The sequence below is a fragment of the Lolium rigidum genome, chromosome 7 (assembly GCF_022539505.1).
Source record: "Lolium rigidum isolate FL_2022 chromosome 7, APGP_CSIRO_Lrig_0.1, whole genome shotgun sequence".
Classification (NCBI taxonomy): Eukaryota; Viridiplantae; Streptophyta; class Magnoliopsida; order Poales; family Poaceae; genus Lolium; species Lolium rigidum.
Genome location: NC_061514.1, coordinates 359,365,595 through 359,383,866, shown reverse-complemented (window position 1 = coordinate 359,383,866; position 18,272 = coordinate 359,365,595). Strand labels below are relative to the sequence as shown.

At 46.4% G+C, this 18,272-nt stretch overlaps 2 protein-coding genes across 3 annotated transcripts; one reads left to right on the top strand and one right to left on the bottom strand.

Annotated features, from left to right (window-relative positions):
- Positions 1-282: 282 nt before the first annotated feature.
- Positions 283-9,903, top strand: LOC124677923 (B3 domain-containing protein Os07g0563300-like). 2 transcript variants are annotated; one of them, XM_047213862.1, is made up of 12 exons: positions 283-662; positions 963-1,044; positions 1,147-1,248; positions 1,656-2,485; positions 2,640-2,736; positions 3,158-3,332; positions 4,821-4,891; positions 5,356-5,763; positions 6,062-6,111; positions 6,456-6,569; positions 7,255-7,322; positions 8,998-9,903. In XM_047213862.1, exons 1-12 carry the CDS (start codon positions 298-300, stop codon positions 9,573-9,575), a joined length of 2,940 nt encoding a protein of 979 aa, XP_047069818.1. In that variant the 5' UTR covers positions 283-297; the 3' UTR covers positions 9,576-9,903. The 2 variants fall into 2 exon arrangements, with proteins under 2 accessions (XP_047069818.1, XP_047069817.1); XM_047213861.1 differs by having other exon boundaries at positions 1,656-2,503.
- Positions 9,904-10,204: 301 nt separating this feature from the next.
- LOC124677754 (nematocyst expressed protein 3-like) lies at positions 10,205-11,875 on the bottom strand. Its single transcript, XM_047213717.1, has 2 exons — positions 11,086-11,875; positions 10,205-10,886 (listed from the first exon to the last, which is right to left on the bottom strand). The coding sequence occupies exons 1-2, from the start codon at positions 11,750-11,752 to the stop codon at positions 10,507-10,509; spliced, it is 1,047 nt and encodes a 348-aa protein (XP_047069673.1). The 5' UTR covers positions 11,753-11,875; the 3' UTR covers positions 10,205-10,506.
- Between the last annotated feature and the right edge of the window lie 6,397 nt (positions 11,876-18,272).

Sequence of the window (18,272 nt, the reverse complement as noted above, 5' to 3'; positions counted from 1 at the left end):
TATGAATGAAGATAAGTATACTGCTGGAGGAAAATATATGTAGGAAATTGTATATAGTAGTATTAGTAGCAGGATGAGAGGGATTTGGGTGGTGAGTCCGAGGCGTTTCGCGTACACGTAGCCGGAGCAGCCGCTGATAATACTTTTCTGAGCGTCGCTTTAAAAGCCCTCCTCCTCCTCCTCGCCTCGCGTCTTCTCCATCTCCGCTCCTCATATATTTCCTTGCGCCCCCACGATTCCCACGCCTCCCCAAAACCCCCTCCCACCTCGCCGCACCGCCGTCCTAGGGTTCCGACCATGTCCTCGTCGGCGCCGCCGCCGGCGCCGCCCCCCTCCGCGCCCCCGCCCACCGCTCCCCTCACCGGTACCCCCATCTCGGTGCACCCGCCGCCTCCCCAACCAAAGCCGCCCCCGCCTAAGCATCCGCCTGGTTCCGCCCCGCCACCGCAGCAGCACCACCACCACCAACACCAACCGCAGCCGCCGCATCAACAGCATCAGCATCAGCACCAGCAGCAGCAGGCCCCTCCACCCGCCTCGCATCAGCAGCGGCCCAGGATCTGCTTCAACTCGCACTGCAAGGACCCCAAATCCGAGGGCCAGCGCCGCCGCGGCTGGCGCCTGCGCTCCGGCGACTACGCCGAGCTCTGCGACCGATGCTAGTACGTCCCGCTAACCCCTTAATCGACTCTCTCCTCTGCCCCCCTTCCTTCCGCCCAATCGTCGATTCGTGCGGAGCCCCCCTCCCTCCGTCCCTTCCTCGGTAGACGGATTCGCCTATGGCGCCCGCCGGATCTACGTGGAGTGATCGCTACGTCGTTTGCGATTTCGCCGGATGCCCGGGGGTTTCGTGTAAAGTTGGCGGTTCCTTTCTGGGTGTGTGGTTTGACTCGCGTGCGACTTGCTCCCTGCTAGTGCCTGATGCATGCATGCATGTGTGTTTTCTGTTTTTCTGTGGGCAGCGGCTCGTTCGAGCAGGGGATCTTCTGCGAGACCTTCCATTCCGAGGTGGCTGGATGGAGGAACTGCGAAGCGTGCGGGAAGGTGTGTATCCTACGCCTACATGCTGCTAGCCTCTGTGGCCGTGATCATTGGTTTCTGATTGCTGATTGATCCGTTCCTGTATTTTGGGTTCCTGCTGGGCAGAGACTACATTGTGGATGCATCGTCTCGGTCCATGCCTATGCGCTGCTTGATGCTGGAGGGGTTGACTGTATCCTCTGCGCTCGCAAGTCATTTGCTGCAATGGTATGTTGTCAACGTTTCTGCTCTTGTGAGGTTTTATTAACTATGCAATCTCTCTTGGGCATTTTAAGTGGGTCAACTTTATTCAATTTGAATGCGTTACTATGCAGAGATTTTGCAGAAATGTAGTTTTGCTGCTTTGCTCAATATATTTTTTACTTGCACTCCAGTTATGTTGAACATCTATCATTCATGTTGTTCCAGTCATGCTGTTGTGTTGGTAGCATTAATTCATTATGTGGCTCATGTCCTGTTTCTACATTTCTCATGTCATTTACTCAAGCTGGTAATTGATTGTTGTGAAAGATGTATTTATTATAGTATTATTATGCATTGAAGTTGCAGGTTGTGTTCTTTGGAGTTCATATTTTAGCCCATCTTTGCTACTAATTGTTCCTTATGCTTGTTAGGCACCAAACCCAATATGGTCAACAGCTCCTACTGTGCATATGCCTCAGAATGTAGCTGACAGAAAAGACAATTATGCCAAGAGTTGGAGACCACCTCCCGCAGGACAAGTTTCAAGTCAGTGGCGGCATAATGTGTGGAGTATTTCCAGTGTACAGTCCGACTTGCAGCAACGCCTAGCTTATGAGTTTGATAGGCCTAGTGGCAGTGAAAAATTACCTCCGGGGCGCACTTTTATTCATGCCCAGGAAAAGAAATCCGATGACATGCATGACAGGCCACCAACACCTGCCGGCATGAACCAGATAGTAAGGGACAGATATGTCAATGGGCACAATCAGCAAACAAGCCTGGATCCACCACACCCTTCTACTCTCTATCAAAGAGAAGCACCAAATCCAAATGCCCTTCATGATCCTAGTCAGCATGGAGGAGAAAGCGACCCTTTGTCTTCAAGGAAAGGGATAATTTCAGATGGTGCTTCCACTGTATCTACTGGCTTTAAGGTTGATTCACATCATCTACCCATTATAAAGGACAATGTGTCAAACACCCTGCCTACATCAGGGGGCTATACTATCACCAATTATCCACCAGTAGCTGGACGAAGCGACCATGTCAGAATTATACCACATGAGAAATCACAAATGCCCACCACAGTGCCCATCTCAGTAGTGCAGAAACAGTTCTATTCCCATAGTGTGATTGAACCCGACTACCAAGCGCAATTCCGCACCGGAAAGCCCAGAATAGATCCAAAGGCGAGATCTCAATTACTTCCCCGCTATTGGCCTAGAATAACAGACAAAGAGCTACAGAACTTATCGGGAGAGTATCCAAAAAGCTCTACGTATCTTCACGAGCAATTTCATCTAGACACCATTTTTTTCTCTATACTAGTAATCAATTATGCCATCTTGAATTATATCAAGCATATTTGTTTTAATTCTTGTCTTATCGTAAGTGTCTCCTTAACTCTCCTACAGTTCGAATTCTGTTATTACTCCTTTGTTTGAGAAAATGTTGAGTGCCAGTGATGCTGGTCGAATTGGTCGTTTGGTGTTGCCAAAGAAATGCGCTGAGGTAAGTTGATGATTCAGTTGTGAATCTTTAGCATATTTCTTTTGTTAATTTGTAGATTCTCCATAATTAGATTATGGTAGGGCAACGTGTATGTCAAATTTCTTTCATTGCTTCTTATTTGTTCCCTTTGTATGGTGGCACAATCCTTTATTTTCTCTTTTAATTAACTGAGTTGGCTAATTATCCTAAGCCATACTAGGATTTTTCAATAAGCCCATGAGCTAAATTAACCTGATGTAAGGCTAAATTCTGTTGAATGGTGGTTACTAGAACTGTAAACTTTTCTATTTTAATTAAAAGTAAGGCTTGCTGTAGAAAACCTGTAAAAACTTTGAAGCCCTATCGTAGTTGTTTCTTAATTATTCTTATTTTGTGCATTTACTCTTAGAGAACGACCCTAACTGTAAATCATTTTTCTTAGGCATACTTCCCTCCAATTTCTCAGCCAGAAGGACTTCCCTTAAAAGTTCAGGATGCCAGTGGTAAAGAATGGGTGTTCCAGTTCCGTTTCTGGCCCAACAATAACAGCAGGATGTATGTATTGGAGGGTGTCACACCTTGCATTCAGTCGATGCACTTACAAGCAGGCGATACAGGTAGATATCGTTTCCTAAAAACATGGGTTGCCGTAGATTATTAATTTATTATGAAACCTATGAGTAACTCACTTAGCATGGCTATAGCGAAATAACACCCATTAGGATTTTGTCTTCACTTCCTGATGTTATATAGGACACATCTTCAACATAGGCATGGCTATAGCGAAATAACACCCATTAGGATTTTGTCTTCACTTCCTGATGTTATATAGGACACATCTTCAACATAGGGAAATATCATGTTACGGCGATCTTGCTCACCTGTTCTTTGCAACTATAATTCATTATTTTATCATGTTTACTTATTATTATTATTATGCTGCTACATTACTTAATAATATTACCTGTCCCAATCCTATATTTGAAACATTGGTGTCTTATATATGCATCTTTCTGGGTATGGGCCCGTCTTTGAACCTTCAGTTATTTGCCAAGTCTGTTATTTAGTCTCAAATTCTAATAGCGTCTAAAGTGCACCCCTGAGCATTTAAAACCTCCCACCTCTTCGGTCCATCCCAAGTGGTTTGTGCCAAGTTGCCTACTTGAATGTCACGTGTGTACATCAGGTATCAGCTAAGACTAGTCACAATGGGTAGTATCATATAGTACTATCTCTACAATGCATGATATCATATTCTCATTACATTTATTAATTTGTAGAATCTCAATACAAAACTATGTACAAGATCTATTTGCTATTAAATTTTCTAGTTCTACGTGCTATGATACGGTATCTACCTATGATACTACAATCCTCTCTCATCTTTAATTGCACTACCACATCAGCTTTTTGCATGCATGAAATGCATGATACTACCTATGATACCCCCATTGTGGGTAGTCTAACAATTTAGCAAATAAAAATTGGAGGGGTTCTCATATCAGTTTCTCCCCATCTTCCTCTTTCGCCCGTCTTCTTTGCTATGATTCTGTCCACATCTTTTCCCAGACCCACAACATTACAATATTACCTGCCCCACTGCCATGTTATGCTCATGCCAGAGCTGCCCTGCACCCAGAACACCCCTGTACAGCACCATTCCTCATTTTCCCAGAACCAGGGAGAATGTTTTTGTTGGCGCCTGATGATGTGGGTTCCTACAACAACTCAGACGAGGCAATGAGCTGAGGTTGAGATAGTGTAGGTCGCACAAGCATTGTGTGGCAATGTGAATCACGGCCCTGCCTGGAGCGGCAGCTTCCATGCAGGCTATGATGGGAGGGCCACCATGTCAGTAAAGACTTCCACGGTAAATGACAACCACTATGGAATGGACAGAAGGGGGTAAAGTCAATGATCTTAAGAGTATGTACTATTGAGACAGTTTTAGGTTGAAAAGGATTTTGGCAATAGCTGAAGGTTGTGATGGTCTTTTCCCCCCTCTGCATCTCTGATTCAGTCTTTCTGTTTAAAATTTCTGAATTTTCTGGAAGTGGTCTTTTTTTTCTGCTGTTATAACTCGTGTCATGTGTTATATTGTTCAGTAAGCTTCAGCCGAATAGATCCAGAAGGAAAGCTGGTCATGGGATTCAGAAGGACAAAGACTCAAGAACAGGTAGCACAATGGTACTTTAGTATGTTGTGTTGTAGCTCTCGTACTGGAAAGCTTTATAAATTCAAGACACTCTTGCTTGAGCGGATGGTTGAGAAATGTGTTACTCCCTCTGATCCATATTACTTGTCGCTGAAGCAAGTGAATAGAGTCATAGACACACTAAAATCTGTCTAGATATATACGAATCGGCAACAAGTATTTGGGGCCAAAGGGAGTATTTGTTTTCTCTCTGAATGTCTAATGAAGTATTTTTATGATACCAGTATATGCCATGTGTTCAGGCTTGACAATTTAGATGTTCTGCTGCATCCTGCTGTATACTTCTATTGTCAAGTCTTCCGCTCTATGTTCGATATTTTATCAACAAAAAACATATAATCATCCCACTTCCTATGCTGGGTGTCAAATAAAGAATTGTTGAAATAGTTCTTGTAACTCACCATGGTGTTACTGTATGTGGTCAGATATTCCGTCAGGAAGAACCAACAAAGCCTGGGACTGCTGCCCCAAATCTTCCAGATGCTAATGTTAACGCCACTGCTCCAGATTCTAGTCCGAATGCTGCATTAGCCCGACCAAATAAAGTCAACACAGAGAATAAAGACTCTAGCCCTGTAGAACAAGCATCTGTCAGTAAAATGGACAATGATGGAGTAGCACAGAAGGAAGGGCCAGGAACTGTTCGTTCTTCCCCTGGACCTGTGAAGAGAAAAGCAACTTCCGTTGGTCCAAAGGTTAAACGGTTCCGGATTGATAACGAGGAGTCCATGGAATTGAAGATAACATGGGAAGAGGCTCAAGAATTGCTTCGCCCTCCTCTGAAGGCCCCTTCGATTGTTATTGTTGATGGCCATGAGTTTGAGGAATATGAGGTATGCCATGCTTGTGTTCTTGTGTCCATGTCACAGAAAAAATTGTGATCTTGTGATAAAAGTTCTTACTCCCCCTGTCCCAAAATAACTTGCTTAACTTTGTCTAGATACGGAAGTATATAGACGCATTTTAGTTTTAGATACATCTATATCTAGAAAAAGTTGAGCAAGCTAGTTTGGGACGGACCGATGGAGGGAGTATTTTGTTGTGCCAGAATTATTCTGTATTCTATTTTTTACGGCACATTACTAGCTTACGTATAAGCTTATTTTATTTATGACATCCTGTGCTTCTCAGGAGCCACCTGTACTTGGGAGGAGGACATATTTTGTGACTGACCAATCAGGGTAATGTTTTCAGACTGAAATGATTGTTATATGCATTTAGTATGTGTGTAGAGAATGACACAAATGAGTATATTGGAAGTAATGCTTATTCCAAACAGTTTGCTCGACATATTTATTTAGTTACCTATCTCTGTCATCGAGTTCCTTTTTCTGTGTTCTAGGTTTTCGTTGCACCAACGCACAATAATTTACATCTTCATATCTACAGGTTTTCGTTGCACCAAGCCCTAGGCTGCCATATCAATTTAATTTCTACTTATATCAATCTGTAGGATCCCCAGCATTGTTTACTTTTTACCAGTGTACCCTCTTCTCCAACTTCTAATAATTCAATTTTGAATCAGTGAGAATCATCAATGGGCTCAGTGTGAGGATTGTTCCAAATGGCGGAAACTGCCAGTAGGCGCCCTTTTGCCCTCTAAGTGGACCTGTTCTGATAATAAATGGGACCCTGAAAGGTGAATACTGTTCTGTGTTCGCTGATTATTTCTCCATCGTCATACATTTTCATTTAGTTTTTGTCATGTTGTTTATTTATGGACTCTCTAACCGTACAATACTCGCTAATAGTACATGATGAACCATCTTTACGAATTATAGTTATCTAATCCTTCAAAGATAGCAATTCATGTTTAAAACTTAGCCTTTCAGGTGGATCTATTCTTATTAGAATAGGCATGTTTTTTGTTGATGACTAATTTTCTTTATTTCCAAATATATTCTCGTGGTTGTAGTAATAATTTACCCGATCTACATGCTACCAAAATATGGAGGAAAAAACTTCATACTGGGCCACTGATGTTATTGACAAGGTTCTTAAGAGTTCAGATTAACTTCACAAGGAAATATAATTATCGCTGGAACTAATCCTCTCTGCGCACAAATGGGCCATTTTTGTGCAATTAGTCGAGGCTGTGCAGAACATGGCATGTGCCAATTTGAAGCATATGTAGTTATGTTGAGCCCTACGAAACACCCTACGAAAATTGTTTTCGTGTGATAACTTCTAGAAATCTTGCCAAACTGCACCCTCAAGAGCTTTCATGACTTTGAGCTCAATAATAGTCACTGACTCACTGTAACCTAGGAGAAAATGATTTGGCCGTTATATTTTAGCCTTTCATCTAATTTTTTCTTTTCTAGGACTTCTTGCGTATCTGCACAAGAGGTGAGCATGGAGGAGCTTGCTGAACTGATTCCCATAAAATCAGGTATGATGACTTGTAAAGATTTATCCATGGTTATGCACTAGTTAGATTTGAACTAGTAGTTATAACTAAAACCACAACACTTATTATGGATTGGAGAGAGTATTAGGAATCTGAAGATGAATTCTAGAGGAAATCTTTTGAGGTATGCACTATGAACTAGTAGGTTGCATAGAGGTACGAGGTACGAGCTACGTGCTGTAAAATCTACAAATGAACAACTTAAGTTGCTAAGGAGGACCAATCCATCCATTTTAGGATGTGCCAAAGACATACCATAAGTCTTAGGAGGCCATTTGGTCTCCAGCCACAGTTTGCTGGGTCTTTACAGGCTCTCTAAGGTGTATGCTTGGTTTCTAGCATATGGCCCTTGTGGCATAGACATAGTTTTTTGCCATCTATTTCCACATTAACCAAGGTTTATTTGTGGACTGGGTTGCCTTGAACCAAACATGCCCTAGTACTATTACTGTAGTACATTGTATGGTGAGGTACTTGGCAGTATTAAAGAACACTGCCATTTAAAAAAAGGAAATGTTAGCTATACAATAATGCTTCTCTAATTCCATATGTCAACAAGCTGGTCTTGTTGGGCGTGTTGCTTTTTCTATGGTATGAACTGTAAGATCTGCGAGAATCATGCTCCGTAGATGGTTAGGTAAAACATTCTCTTTGCTCTGGAGAACTCCACTCCATAGATCCACTGGTGGATCCAGTGAAGCTATCCCAAACTCAACCAAATCAGTGAAGGGAAAAAGTTGAGGCCACCCCTAGTTCATTCTGATGGAGTTGAAAAAAGGGTGATCCACCAGCTTCACTTTAGACCCCCGTGCGTACCTAATACCCAAAATGTTCCTACAGTTTGGTTGTTATTACCTACAAATGCCACTGGTATACCTGAACAGCTATCCCTTCCTCTCCCTGTTGGGTAGCCCATTTCCTATCCTCCCCCATGGCTGCATCTGCCTCCAACTCCCTCCCACCCCGAGCTCCTACGGCGTTCTCCTTGGACCTGCTGCCCTGCTCCATGACCAAGCACCACCTTCGTCATCTGGGATGACCTGCATCCCAGATCCGAATCCAGCAGACAACCTCCTCTTCTCAAAGCCACCATCATTGGTGGCCTCCAAGAGGATCTCACTGTCGTCTACTTTTTGCTGGACGTTCTTTGTGGAAAATGTCAGTTGACATCCTTTCCTCAGTTATTTATTTATTTTACTAGTCATTTTGTTCTAGTGGGTTGGTAGATTGGTGATTTCTTAATGAATAAGTACTTTGGATTTGGGATATGTGTGTGTGTTCTTGATTACAAACGCATCTTATCAATCCATTTTGTACATGTTTGTATGTGCTTGAGAGATTAACTAAATTGGGTGTTCATCTACGCATCACATGCTAGCTAATTTCTATGTATAGAGGTTTATGCAGAGTTTTTTTAACATCAGCTATAGGGAAATATCGTAGAACAGCTACATATGCATTAACAAGTTTAGAGAAAAACAAAAAGCTAGTCTTGACATTTCACAACAATCTCCTTGTAGCCTGAAACTGTAGCTAGTTATTGAGCGCTCAGTGTGTTTGTTGGAACATCGCTTAGTGTGTTGGATGCATTATTAATTTATGGAGTAATATTATATAACTGCATATAATGATAGCTTTTGCTTAATTGACATCGCAGGTGCTGCAAAGAAGCCTAAAGCAAGGGTAGAAATTGACAGTATTGATGTTTCGGATGGGCTGGACACGCTAGCGAACCTTGCCATTCTTGGTGAAGGTGAATCTCTTCCTTCCCAGCCAACAACAAAGCACCCCCGACATCGCCCTGGTTGCACGTGCATTGTGTGCATTCAACCTCCTAGCGGGAAGGGCCCAAAGCACAAGCAGACTTGCACCTGCAACGTCTGTATGACGGTGCGCCGCCGTTTCAGGACACTCATGCTTCGGCGTGAAAAACGCCAGTCTGAGAAAGACTCGGAGGGACCTCGGCAATCTCGCAAAAAAGAGCTAGGCCAGTCCAGCGAGTCCGTTCTGCAAACTGAATCTGATCTTCTGCCTGGTATCACCAGCCCAAGTAGCTCCCTTCAGAAGGTGGACACAAATGCTGATGATGCTGAAGACACTGTTGAGCATAGCATGTCATCCTCTCCTATGAAGAACCAGATTGACCTGAACATCCAGCCTGAACGGGAAGAGGATCAGTCACCAAAATCCAATGCGGTTGGTGCCTTGAGACTTCCCCGAGATAATCCAACCTAGGGTGGCTTGGGCGGATGAAGGTCCATCATACTGGCAAGAGTTGTCATAGATAACAGATTTGAGAACTGTATACAGATGAAGAAATCCGGTTGACGGAGTTGTAGTGTAGATGTTATTACTTTTCCATACAAAAGATCTAGTTCCCTGTCGTCGGGGCCGAGTTATCCGTGTTGATGTTATCATGCATACCATAGATCAGGCGGTTGGTGCTGTAGAACCCGTAGGTGTTGCCTACCGTGTATGTATGTATGTATGTATTGTAAGAGCAGCGCTCTTCGGCACCTTGTAAGCTGGATGTCTCTTTATTAATGTTCCGAGACCATCGCAACTGGTTCTACAAGAGGTTGTTCTAATGTGCATCCTACATGATCGCTCTGGTGTCATCTTGAGCAAACTTGAGGCTTCATTCTTGCAGCCTTTGTTTCCGGTGTATGATCAGAAATATCGTTCGGATCACATGTCGACAGGAAATTCTACATGTCCTGTGTATCTTTAGCAAACTTGAGGCTTTCCGTTCTTGTAGGCTTTTTGCTGGTCTTTTTCTTAAAGAGCGACACGCATCGTCAGAATTATGGTTGAGATCACATCTCGAGAGAAAATTCTACATCATCCAGCGCGAGTACACATCGTTTGTTGAGGAATGAACAGCTTAGTAAGCAAAGATTTCAATACATACACATGGCCGGCACCCCAAAAGGAATTGGGATGCCCAGGGCCCTCACTAATCTGCATCATCTCCCTATAAACATGTCTCTCTCTTGTGCAAAACTACTATCACTATCAGCTTCTTAGTAGGAGTAATTGACAGATCCGTTTCTTCTTACAGAGAAGAAACAGAAACCAAAGCCAAAACTACCAAAAGAAAAAAGACAAGTAACTTGCTTTCTTGCTGCTGTTCGCATCTGAGCTCTTGAGAGAACTCTCTTCTTGTTCAGTAATGGCCGACCATCTCGCTGTACTGCTTGAGCGACTCCTGTCGCTGCAGCCGCATCTCCATGTTGAACTTGTTGATGAAGGCCTCGACGCGGCGGTTGAGGTCGTCCTGCCCCAGCGACGGCTCGCGGCGCACCTTCCTGGCGCCTCCTCCCGCGTCGTTGTACGTCTCCGCCTTCTGCATCGTCGCCGGGGCAGGAGGAGTTAGCTCCTTGCTGCCGCCGCCGCCGGACGGGCGGCGGCCGGGGCGCGTGTCGAAGGTGTCGGCCTTCTTGAGGTGGCGCGCCAGCGGCGGCGCCCGGCCCTCCGTGATGGCCTTCCACGTGTTCTCCAGCGTGTCCCCCCTCCGCGGCCGCGTCACCCGCAGCGCCCTGCTCCCTGCAACGGCACGCCCAGTACGTCGCCGTCAGTAAAATTGTTCCTTTTTTTTTGTCGCAGAATAGAATTCGCAGCCAAGTTGGTGAAGAAAATCGGCGAGAGTTTGGTCTTTGTAGGCCAAAAGAGCTGGCTGGCGAATTGAATAGAAGGGAGGAGAATTTTTGGGATGTAGCAATTTAGGCGGTGGTGTTGTTTTTACCTTCGGGGCTGGGCTTGGCCGCTTTCCGGCCGAACCGGGATGACGAGAGCGGCTTCTCCCTTGAGTTGGTCAGGTCCGCGAACGGCGCCGCCTCGTTCTCCAGCTGAGCGTCCTCCCGCACGACCCGCCGCTGCGGCGTCCACGCGGACCTCGAGATGAGGAAGTCGTCCTCCTTCTCTTCAACCTCCGGCGCCGGCGCCATCTTCACCGCCGGTTGCTCGACGGCCACGGCCTCCGGAACCCGCGTCTCCGGTACGGGCAACGGCGTCGCCATGGTCACTGCCGGCGCAGCCACCTCCATCGGCATCGCCATGGACACCGTCGGCGCAGGCGCGTCCATCGGCATCGGCATCGCCATGGACACCGTCGTCGCAGGCACCTCCATCGGCATCGGCATCGCCAAAGCCGGCGCAGGCACCTCGTTGGCGTGGGTCCTCGCCGCGCGGCTAGGCTGGTACCGCGACGAGGCGGCGATGGAGATGATGATGGCGTTGATGACGAGGTAGAGGTAGGGCGGCGTGAGCCACGTGGCCGCGGCCGCCTGCGCGCGCGGGATCTCCTCCGCGACGAACCCCGCCGCCGCCGGCATGACCATCCTCAGCCCCGCCGCCGCCAGCACCGCCGCCGCGGCCGCCGCGCCTGCCATCACCGTCCGCGCGTACCCCATGCTCCCCGCAGCTGCAGCCGCCCCAACCCAAACCCAACACCAATTCCTTCTCGACCGTTCCGTTCTCTTCTCCCCACTCAGCGGCGTGCGTGCGTTTGTTCGTGCGAACGAAACGAATGGAAGCGAGAGTGCGAGCAGAGAGGTGGGCGCAGCGGCGCACCGGGAGGGTGATTTATAAGAAGTGGAGTGGAGCGGTGTTGGTTGGTCCCCGAATATTCGTACGCGCGGGGACGACGACGGTGAGACGAGGACCGTCGGATGAGGAGTTTGGACGGCGGGCGATGCACGGGAGAGGGTTGCCGCACGTTTTTGGCTTGGATTGGATGGAAAGGTCTAGTAGATGGAGAGGGGGAGTAGTGTGGGCGTGGGGACGCGCAGGGTCGTTGGGCGGTGGCGGATGCCGACCCAGTAGTACTTGGTTGTTACTGTAGCTGTTCCCTCCTCCTGATTTAAGATTTGTAGCGTCGTAATCGCTCCGTTCCTGTAGATGTATCCACCGCGCGCGTAGATACCGTGACATGTTTCCTGTATACTTCTACGATTTCTTGACAGTCGTACAAGTGTAAACCTGGCACTAGTATAGCAACACAAACATCGTACTACAGTTGTGCTCTTCTGATTAACTGGTGATTAATTAAAAAAGAGTGGCCTGCAGTATCGTGCAGCTAGCAGGCTGGAGACAATAAAGGCGCAAGTGATCGCGGGGAGAGAGATGAATCAAGTGAGGATGAGAAGGGAAGTGCGGTGCTTCAAACGGTCGAAAAAAGAACCGTTGGCGCGCGGGTCCCGCCCGTTAGCCGGCGCTCTCCCCTCGTTCGTGGGCCACGTACCCTCGCGCGGGCTGCTGATGTGGCGGCCGCTTGCCCTGCCTATCGGCTGACATCACCTCATCGGCGGCAGCTATGCGCTACGGCGGCCTCTCGTGTCTATCTTCTCTTTCGCCGTGCAGGTTCGTGCTCCATGCCTCGTGACCGCGAGTCGTGCCAACAATGCAAACTAAATGCACGCGACTCTGACAGTAATATTTTTTACTTAGTAATAAAATACGGTTTTCTAAATTCTACTACTCCGCCAGATAGATGGGCCGAGGTTTGTTTATAGTGCAGTCACGGTGACTCGACGCACAGCTGGTTGACGCAGTCACGGTCACAGCTCTGTCCCAGAGGGCCTTCTTTTTTTTACTGATAGTACACTACTGATCCGGAGAACAAGAAGGCACGTACGCATGCGTGTCACCGTACGGCGGCGCCGTGTTTGGCTGCCCGCCCATCGCGCCAAACGTAGTGTCTCCGGGTGCCCCGTGCGTGCGCGCGCTTTTTAACGGTGACAGTATGGGAAATCGAGGCGCGCGCGAGGGGCTGCAACGTGCGGAATCAGGTACGTGTTCATGGGCGCACGTGTACTTATATGCTGCTACGCATATCGGCATATGCAGATGATGATGATGATGCGGCGAGGCGAGGTCACGGCTCGCACGTCGGAAACAAGCCCACTCCACGGTCGATTGATCTGCGTGCCCATGCATATGTGCATTTGCCGGATCGGATCCATCATCGACCTGCATGTGCTCCATCATCGGGCTCTGATTTATAGGTGAAGCCTAGTGCATATTTAAGGCAGCCTACGGTGGAGTATTCGGGTTCGTTTCGTCCGCGATCTGTACCGCGAGTCTCCTCGCGTACGTATGCAGCCGGCGGATTTAGGCTACCTACCCGTCCATCCGCAGCCACGAGTGGTGACGGAGCATGCATGGGGAGCAGATCCTCCGCCCGATTTTCGACCGTCTATCTTGACCTCCTCCGCCATCCATGCTGCGCGCGGCGTGGCTTGCTCGATCTAACACACGTAAACGTGTACGTACATAATTCTTCATCCGTTCGAAAATAAGTGTGTCGGGCTTTGTCCAAATACATCTACACGTATTTTTATGTGTACGTAAACTTGAGGAGGTTATATACCGGTAGGGTACGCACTGTCTCCACAAGGCGAATGAATGGCCACGTACGGCGACGTAGTTTACTTCTAACAAATGGACGAAGATCTCCTGGTTGACACTGCTAGCTAGATCTCCGGCCGGGTCCGCTTAGCCAGCTGCTGGCTTGGCTAAGCGCGGTTAGCTATGCAATTAGCTTGGCCTTAGCACACGTACGCCTCGACGCGCATAAAGCATGCTAAGCTGGCGCCGCTGTGATGAGAGCTTGGCGTGTGGTAAACGGCATGGTACGTAGTTACGCTCGCCGTTCATCTATATATGGAGCTACACGTGCGTAAAGTGAGTCGATCGGTAAGTCCTATGCAGTTTCCATGGCCAAATCCTATGTACCACCTCGCTGTGAGTCTACACACTAGCCAGGAAGATTGTGCAGAGGACGCACACGCTAATTTGAACTTCTTACATACACACTACTCCCTTCGTCTACAAATAAGTGGACATCTAGTCTTAAAACTCTGTCCATGGAAGAGTGTACTTCGATATTCCCAATGCACTTTAAATTAGCAAAAGTTGTTTCTCTCTCATTGCACGAAAATCAAACCCAATAATATCTAGCACATATTATCTTAATTTTATACATGCATTTAGCCTATTGGAGATGAAATAATTAAAGAGAAGAGAGATGTTGGTTGCATCTTTCCAATGCATTTTTCTCTCCTTTTACTAATTTGCCTTGAAAATCCCGCACGTCCACTTATTTGTGGACGGAGGGAGTACTTAACTAATGATCAGTGTCGCCGCAAGCTAGCTCAATACGCGCACTGCAAACGCTGCTATCAGCGCGCGTGCGTAAGCGGGCAGCCTTCAAGTTGGACCCATGGGGTATCTACGGGAAGGCGACTGATCCCAAACTCGGCGACGTCGATCGCAGCTAGCCTCGATCGGGAGCCGACGGCGACCTGGCAAGTACGGCCCCTTTGCTTCCCCAGAACAAACTCGTCGTGTCGGTGTCCACGTACGAGCATCGAGCGTGTCTGCGCGTGACCACCTCGAGATGATCAAAGCCCAAGACTAATCATATCGTCGACGTCGATCCACCACCGCGTGCTATGTACGCTGCCCACCGAACTTCTTCTTGCATGCGTCACACCGTATATGCATGCTTCCCATGCGCAGCCTCGATCCATCGATGGTGTATCAACAAGATTAACCAACGCGCGCGTTAATTATGTGTCGCGGTTAAAACTAGGAGTATTTACATTACTTCTCGCAAATTTAATGAATCTAAGCAGATTTTGCTGTGCCAAACCTGAGACAAGTAAGTTGGATCCGAGGGTTAGTTTTACTGTACACAACTACTTCCTCATGTCTGTTTCAATTGACTCAGATTTGGTATAATTTTATACTAAATTTAACTTAATTAAAAAAGACCGAAGAAAGTAGCTAATGGCTCTATGTGAAGGGTAAGAACTTCAATTGACAATTGGACTAGAATTACGTAGTGGCACCTAGATTCAATGGAACCCGAATAATGTAGTGCCCTAAAATTCGTATTTTCAGACTCCTAAAAATTCGAAATAAATTTCTGCATATAGAGGGTGCACGTATGTATGTGCGTGTCAATTTTTATATCCAAATTCAAAATATGTAGTTTAGGAAAAAATCACAAGTTTCAGATGAATAGTCTAAAGAAAACTTCTCCCAACTTTTTTTATAACATAGTGGTCAAATAATTATATAACTTAGTGTTAGACTAAGTTTAATCGAATTCTGCAGTAAAAATTTCCTTGACAATTGGACAGCGTGTGAGCTTGCTTTCACAAATGGACACCCCAGGCCTTAACTATTCCTCCGCTTCTGTCTCCCCAAGTGGCCTAATTTTAGCTTGTGCCCAACCCAATTCTATTGTCTCGTGTCGTACGGACTCGCGTGGCACTCTCCTAAAAAACTCTGAAAAATCGTGGCTATACTGGCTCGCTCCTAGCTAGGGCATAGGGGCCGGTGACCGGTGCAAATGTTTTGGATGCGACATATGCGTTGTGCGGCCACTTGAAGCAAAGAAATCGGCAGCGTGTGCACCGTGCGGCCATGTGTGCGCGCCATGTACGGCAAACTTGGCCGGAAAGAGCGATGGGGAATCCTTCAACCGTCTCGCGACCTACCAAACGAATTATGGGCGCTTTGTCATTTTTAGCATGCATGTGCGCAGGCCACCGGCCAGGGACACAACGAACTTCCTTTTTCTGCTGGTGAAAGGACAGGGTTAACTAACCTAGATGTCGAGATGATCGAGGAGCTGCGTCATGACGTTAAGTTGAACTTGTGGTGCAACGACCTGTTAGAGAAACATTTTAAGAACTATCGATAACATGGATAGTGTCAGGGGCGAAGCTTTTTGTAGAGGGGCAGCTGCCATACTTTGTTTTCGTTGAATACAGATGCATATGTTTTTTCTAAATATTTTAATTGATCATATATCAAAAATGAACTATGTATGCGAAGATTGTGCTAGTTTTAGTAAACATTGCGCAAAGTCTACTATAGAGGACCGACACCTCCGAGTAAAGTTAGGTCGGAACCAACCTTCAAATAGTTTAGAATTTTTCAGTCCCTCTTTCTGCATGGTGCTCTATTAGCTCTTGGAACCTCCAAGTTCAATATATGGTAGAACTAAGGGTGGAAATTTATCCACGTGCATGGGTACCCGCGAGTGCCGTACCCGGATGAACATGATATGGACACACTTTTATAGCTATGGGTAGTACTCATACGCTAACCGTTAAGCCACGGGTAGGACACGAATATATCCTTTGTACCCGTTGGTATACTAAGACCCTACCCATTTATTGTTAATTTGTCATGCGGTACATCTTCTCTTCTTGACATATGAGTTAGAGTATGAGATTGTGACTACTAATCTTCTATTTCTAAATAGTTGGTCCCAATTTCCTGGTCTCTCGTGAGACCATGTCACCCCTTTTCCCGCCAGGTTTGTAATGCCGAGCGTCGCTTCAGACGGGTTTATCCTCGCTTCCTCCACCCAATACGGGCATTGTTTTGCGCCGGTGAGCCACGCCTGGACCTTCTCGCAGAGAAAAGAAATGCCTGGACTGATAATTCCATTCTATCCCTCACCAATTCAGCCTTTATTCCTCTTCAAGTCTTCAATCTGCAAGATCTCCGAGGAAGGCGAGCGGTCCGCGACCCATCACTTGGGCCTTTTCATCTTCAATCTGCGTGGTCACTTCAATCTGTGAGGGAGGAGAGCAGTCCACCGTCCCACCACTTCCGCCTTTTCCTCTATGATCGATTGATCGGTAAGGAAAGCGAGCACCCGGCCGCCCATATTCTACCCAAGCGGCGCCCTTCTCATAGCCCAAATCTAATGTACTCTCTCCTCATCCTGCAGCGCTGTCTATTCATCTGCCCTTTGAGCTGCAAGGTCACAAAGGGAAGCCAGGGGAGAGTACGCCCAGTCGGCAGATCACAGGGAACCCCATTCCAAGGTGAGTTTATCTGGCCTTGACTTGATTTCCCCCATTTTATTTGGGGTTGTGCAGGAAAGGGTGGACTGCATGCTGGAGAAGATTGATCTGGTCATCAGAATGGTCATCTCTATTTTGACTTCAAGGAGAATGAATCCATCGTCAAATGTATTTTGTTATCCTTCCATGTTTTTTTTTCTAAGTTTTTCTGATGTTTATGGTCGGATTTTTATAGTTGGTTTGAGTGGCGAGAATCTACTGGGGCAGAACATCAAATCAATTGTTTGCTGAATCAATATTCAGATTGGAAATCATTTAGTGCTTTTGCTGGTACTGTTCTTAAGTTCTCCTCTGATGCGGCCATGAAGCTCGAAGGTAACCGTCATCGCCGTCCGGCCGGTAATTTCTTTGATGGTAGCAATAATTCCATTGCACGATGGTCAAATGCCCACCACTTCCTACGTGCCTTTTTTTATATTCAGTTCATCTCCTTACCTATTTGTATATCACTGTATGCTGAATAGCGAGTTGGTTTCAGTAAGTGAGTACGCAATGGGTTTTGATTTTAGGCCACTGCACATGCATGTTTTTCTTTATCTTCTACTTCTATTTGCATATCAGATCATTGATTCGATCCACATGACTCTACAGTATCATAAATCAAGTCCATTGACAATTCGTCATTACAACTTTCTTAATAATTCATTCGCCTCTATTAATTCTGCAGACTGCGGGGAATGTTCATACGCAAGCAAGACTAAACCTTTGCGCAGTTGCGGAGGACTGGGCTGGTTAGATGTTATGATCAGTCATTGCATGACTATTCTCCCGCTTTTATTTCAGATTCCTCTCAGGGAAACCTTCAATACTGTTTAATTTGATTTCAAGTCTTTTCTGCTCTTGCATGTATCATACATTTTTCAATTTGCAAAGCTGAAATCTACATCTTGCCACTCTCCATCTCATGGAAGCTATATTTCTGTTTACTTTCTCCCAACGAGTTACTTTCATATTGTAAGTAAATACCAGACCACACAAATATCTCTTCCTTATTCATGCTTGACGGAATTTTCCACGTTCAAACTTTAATTTGTAGATGCAT

What these genes read in the sequence shown, in the direction of transcription:
- LOC124677923 (XM_047213861.1), top strand. Translation starts at nt 298, where the DNA reads ATGTCCTCGTCGGCGCCGCCGCCGGCGCCGCCCCCCTCCGCGCCCCCG. An exon ending in TGCCAAAGAAATGCGCTGAG is followed by an intron (nt 2,737 to 3,157) that starts GTAAGTTGATGA and finishes CATTTTTCTTAG; the next exon opens with GCATACTTCCCTCCAATTTC. An exon ending in GGACAAAGACTCAAGAACAG is followed by an intron (nt 4,892 to 5,355) that starts GTAGCACAATGG and finishes GTATGTGGTCAG; the next exon opens with ATATTCCGTCAGGAAGAACC.
- LOC124677754 (XM_047213717.1), bottom strand. Translation starts at nt 11,752, where the DNA reads ATGGGGTACGCGCGGACGGTGATGGCAGGCGCGGCGGCCGCGGCGGCG. An exon ending in GGCCAAGCCCAGCCCCGAAG is followed by an intron (nt 10,887 to 11,085) that starts GTAAAAACAACA and finishes GTGCCGTTGCAG; the next exon opens with GGAGCAGGGCGCTGCGGGTG.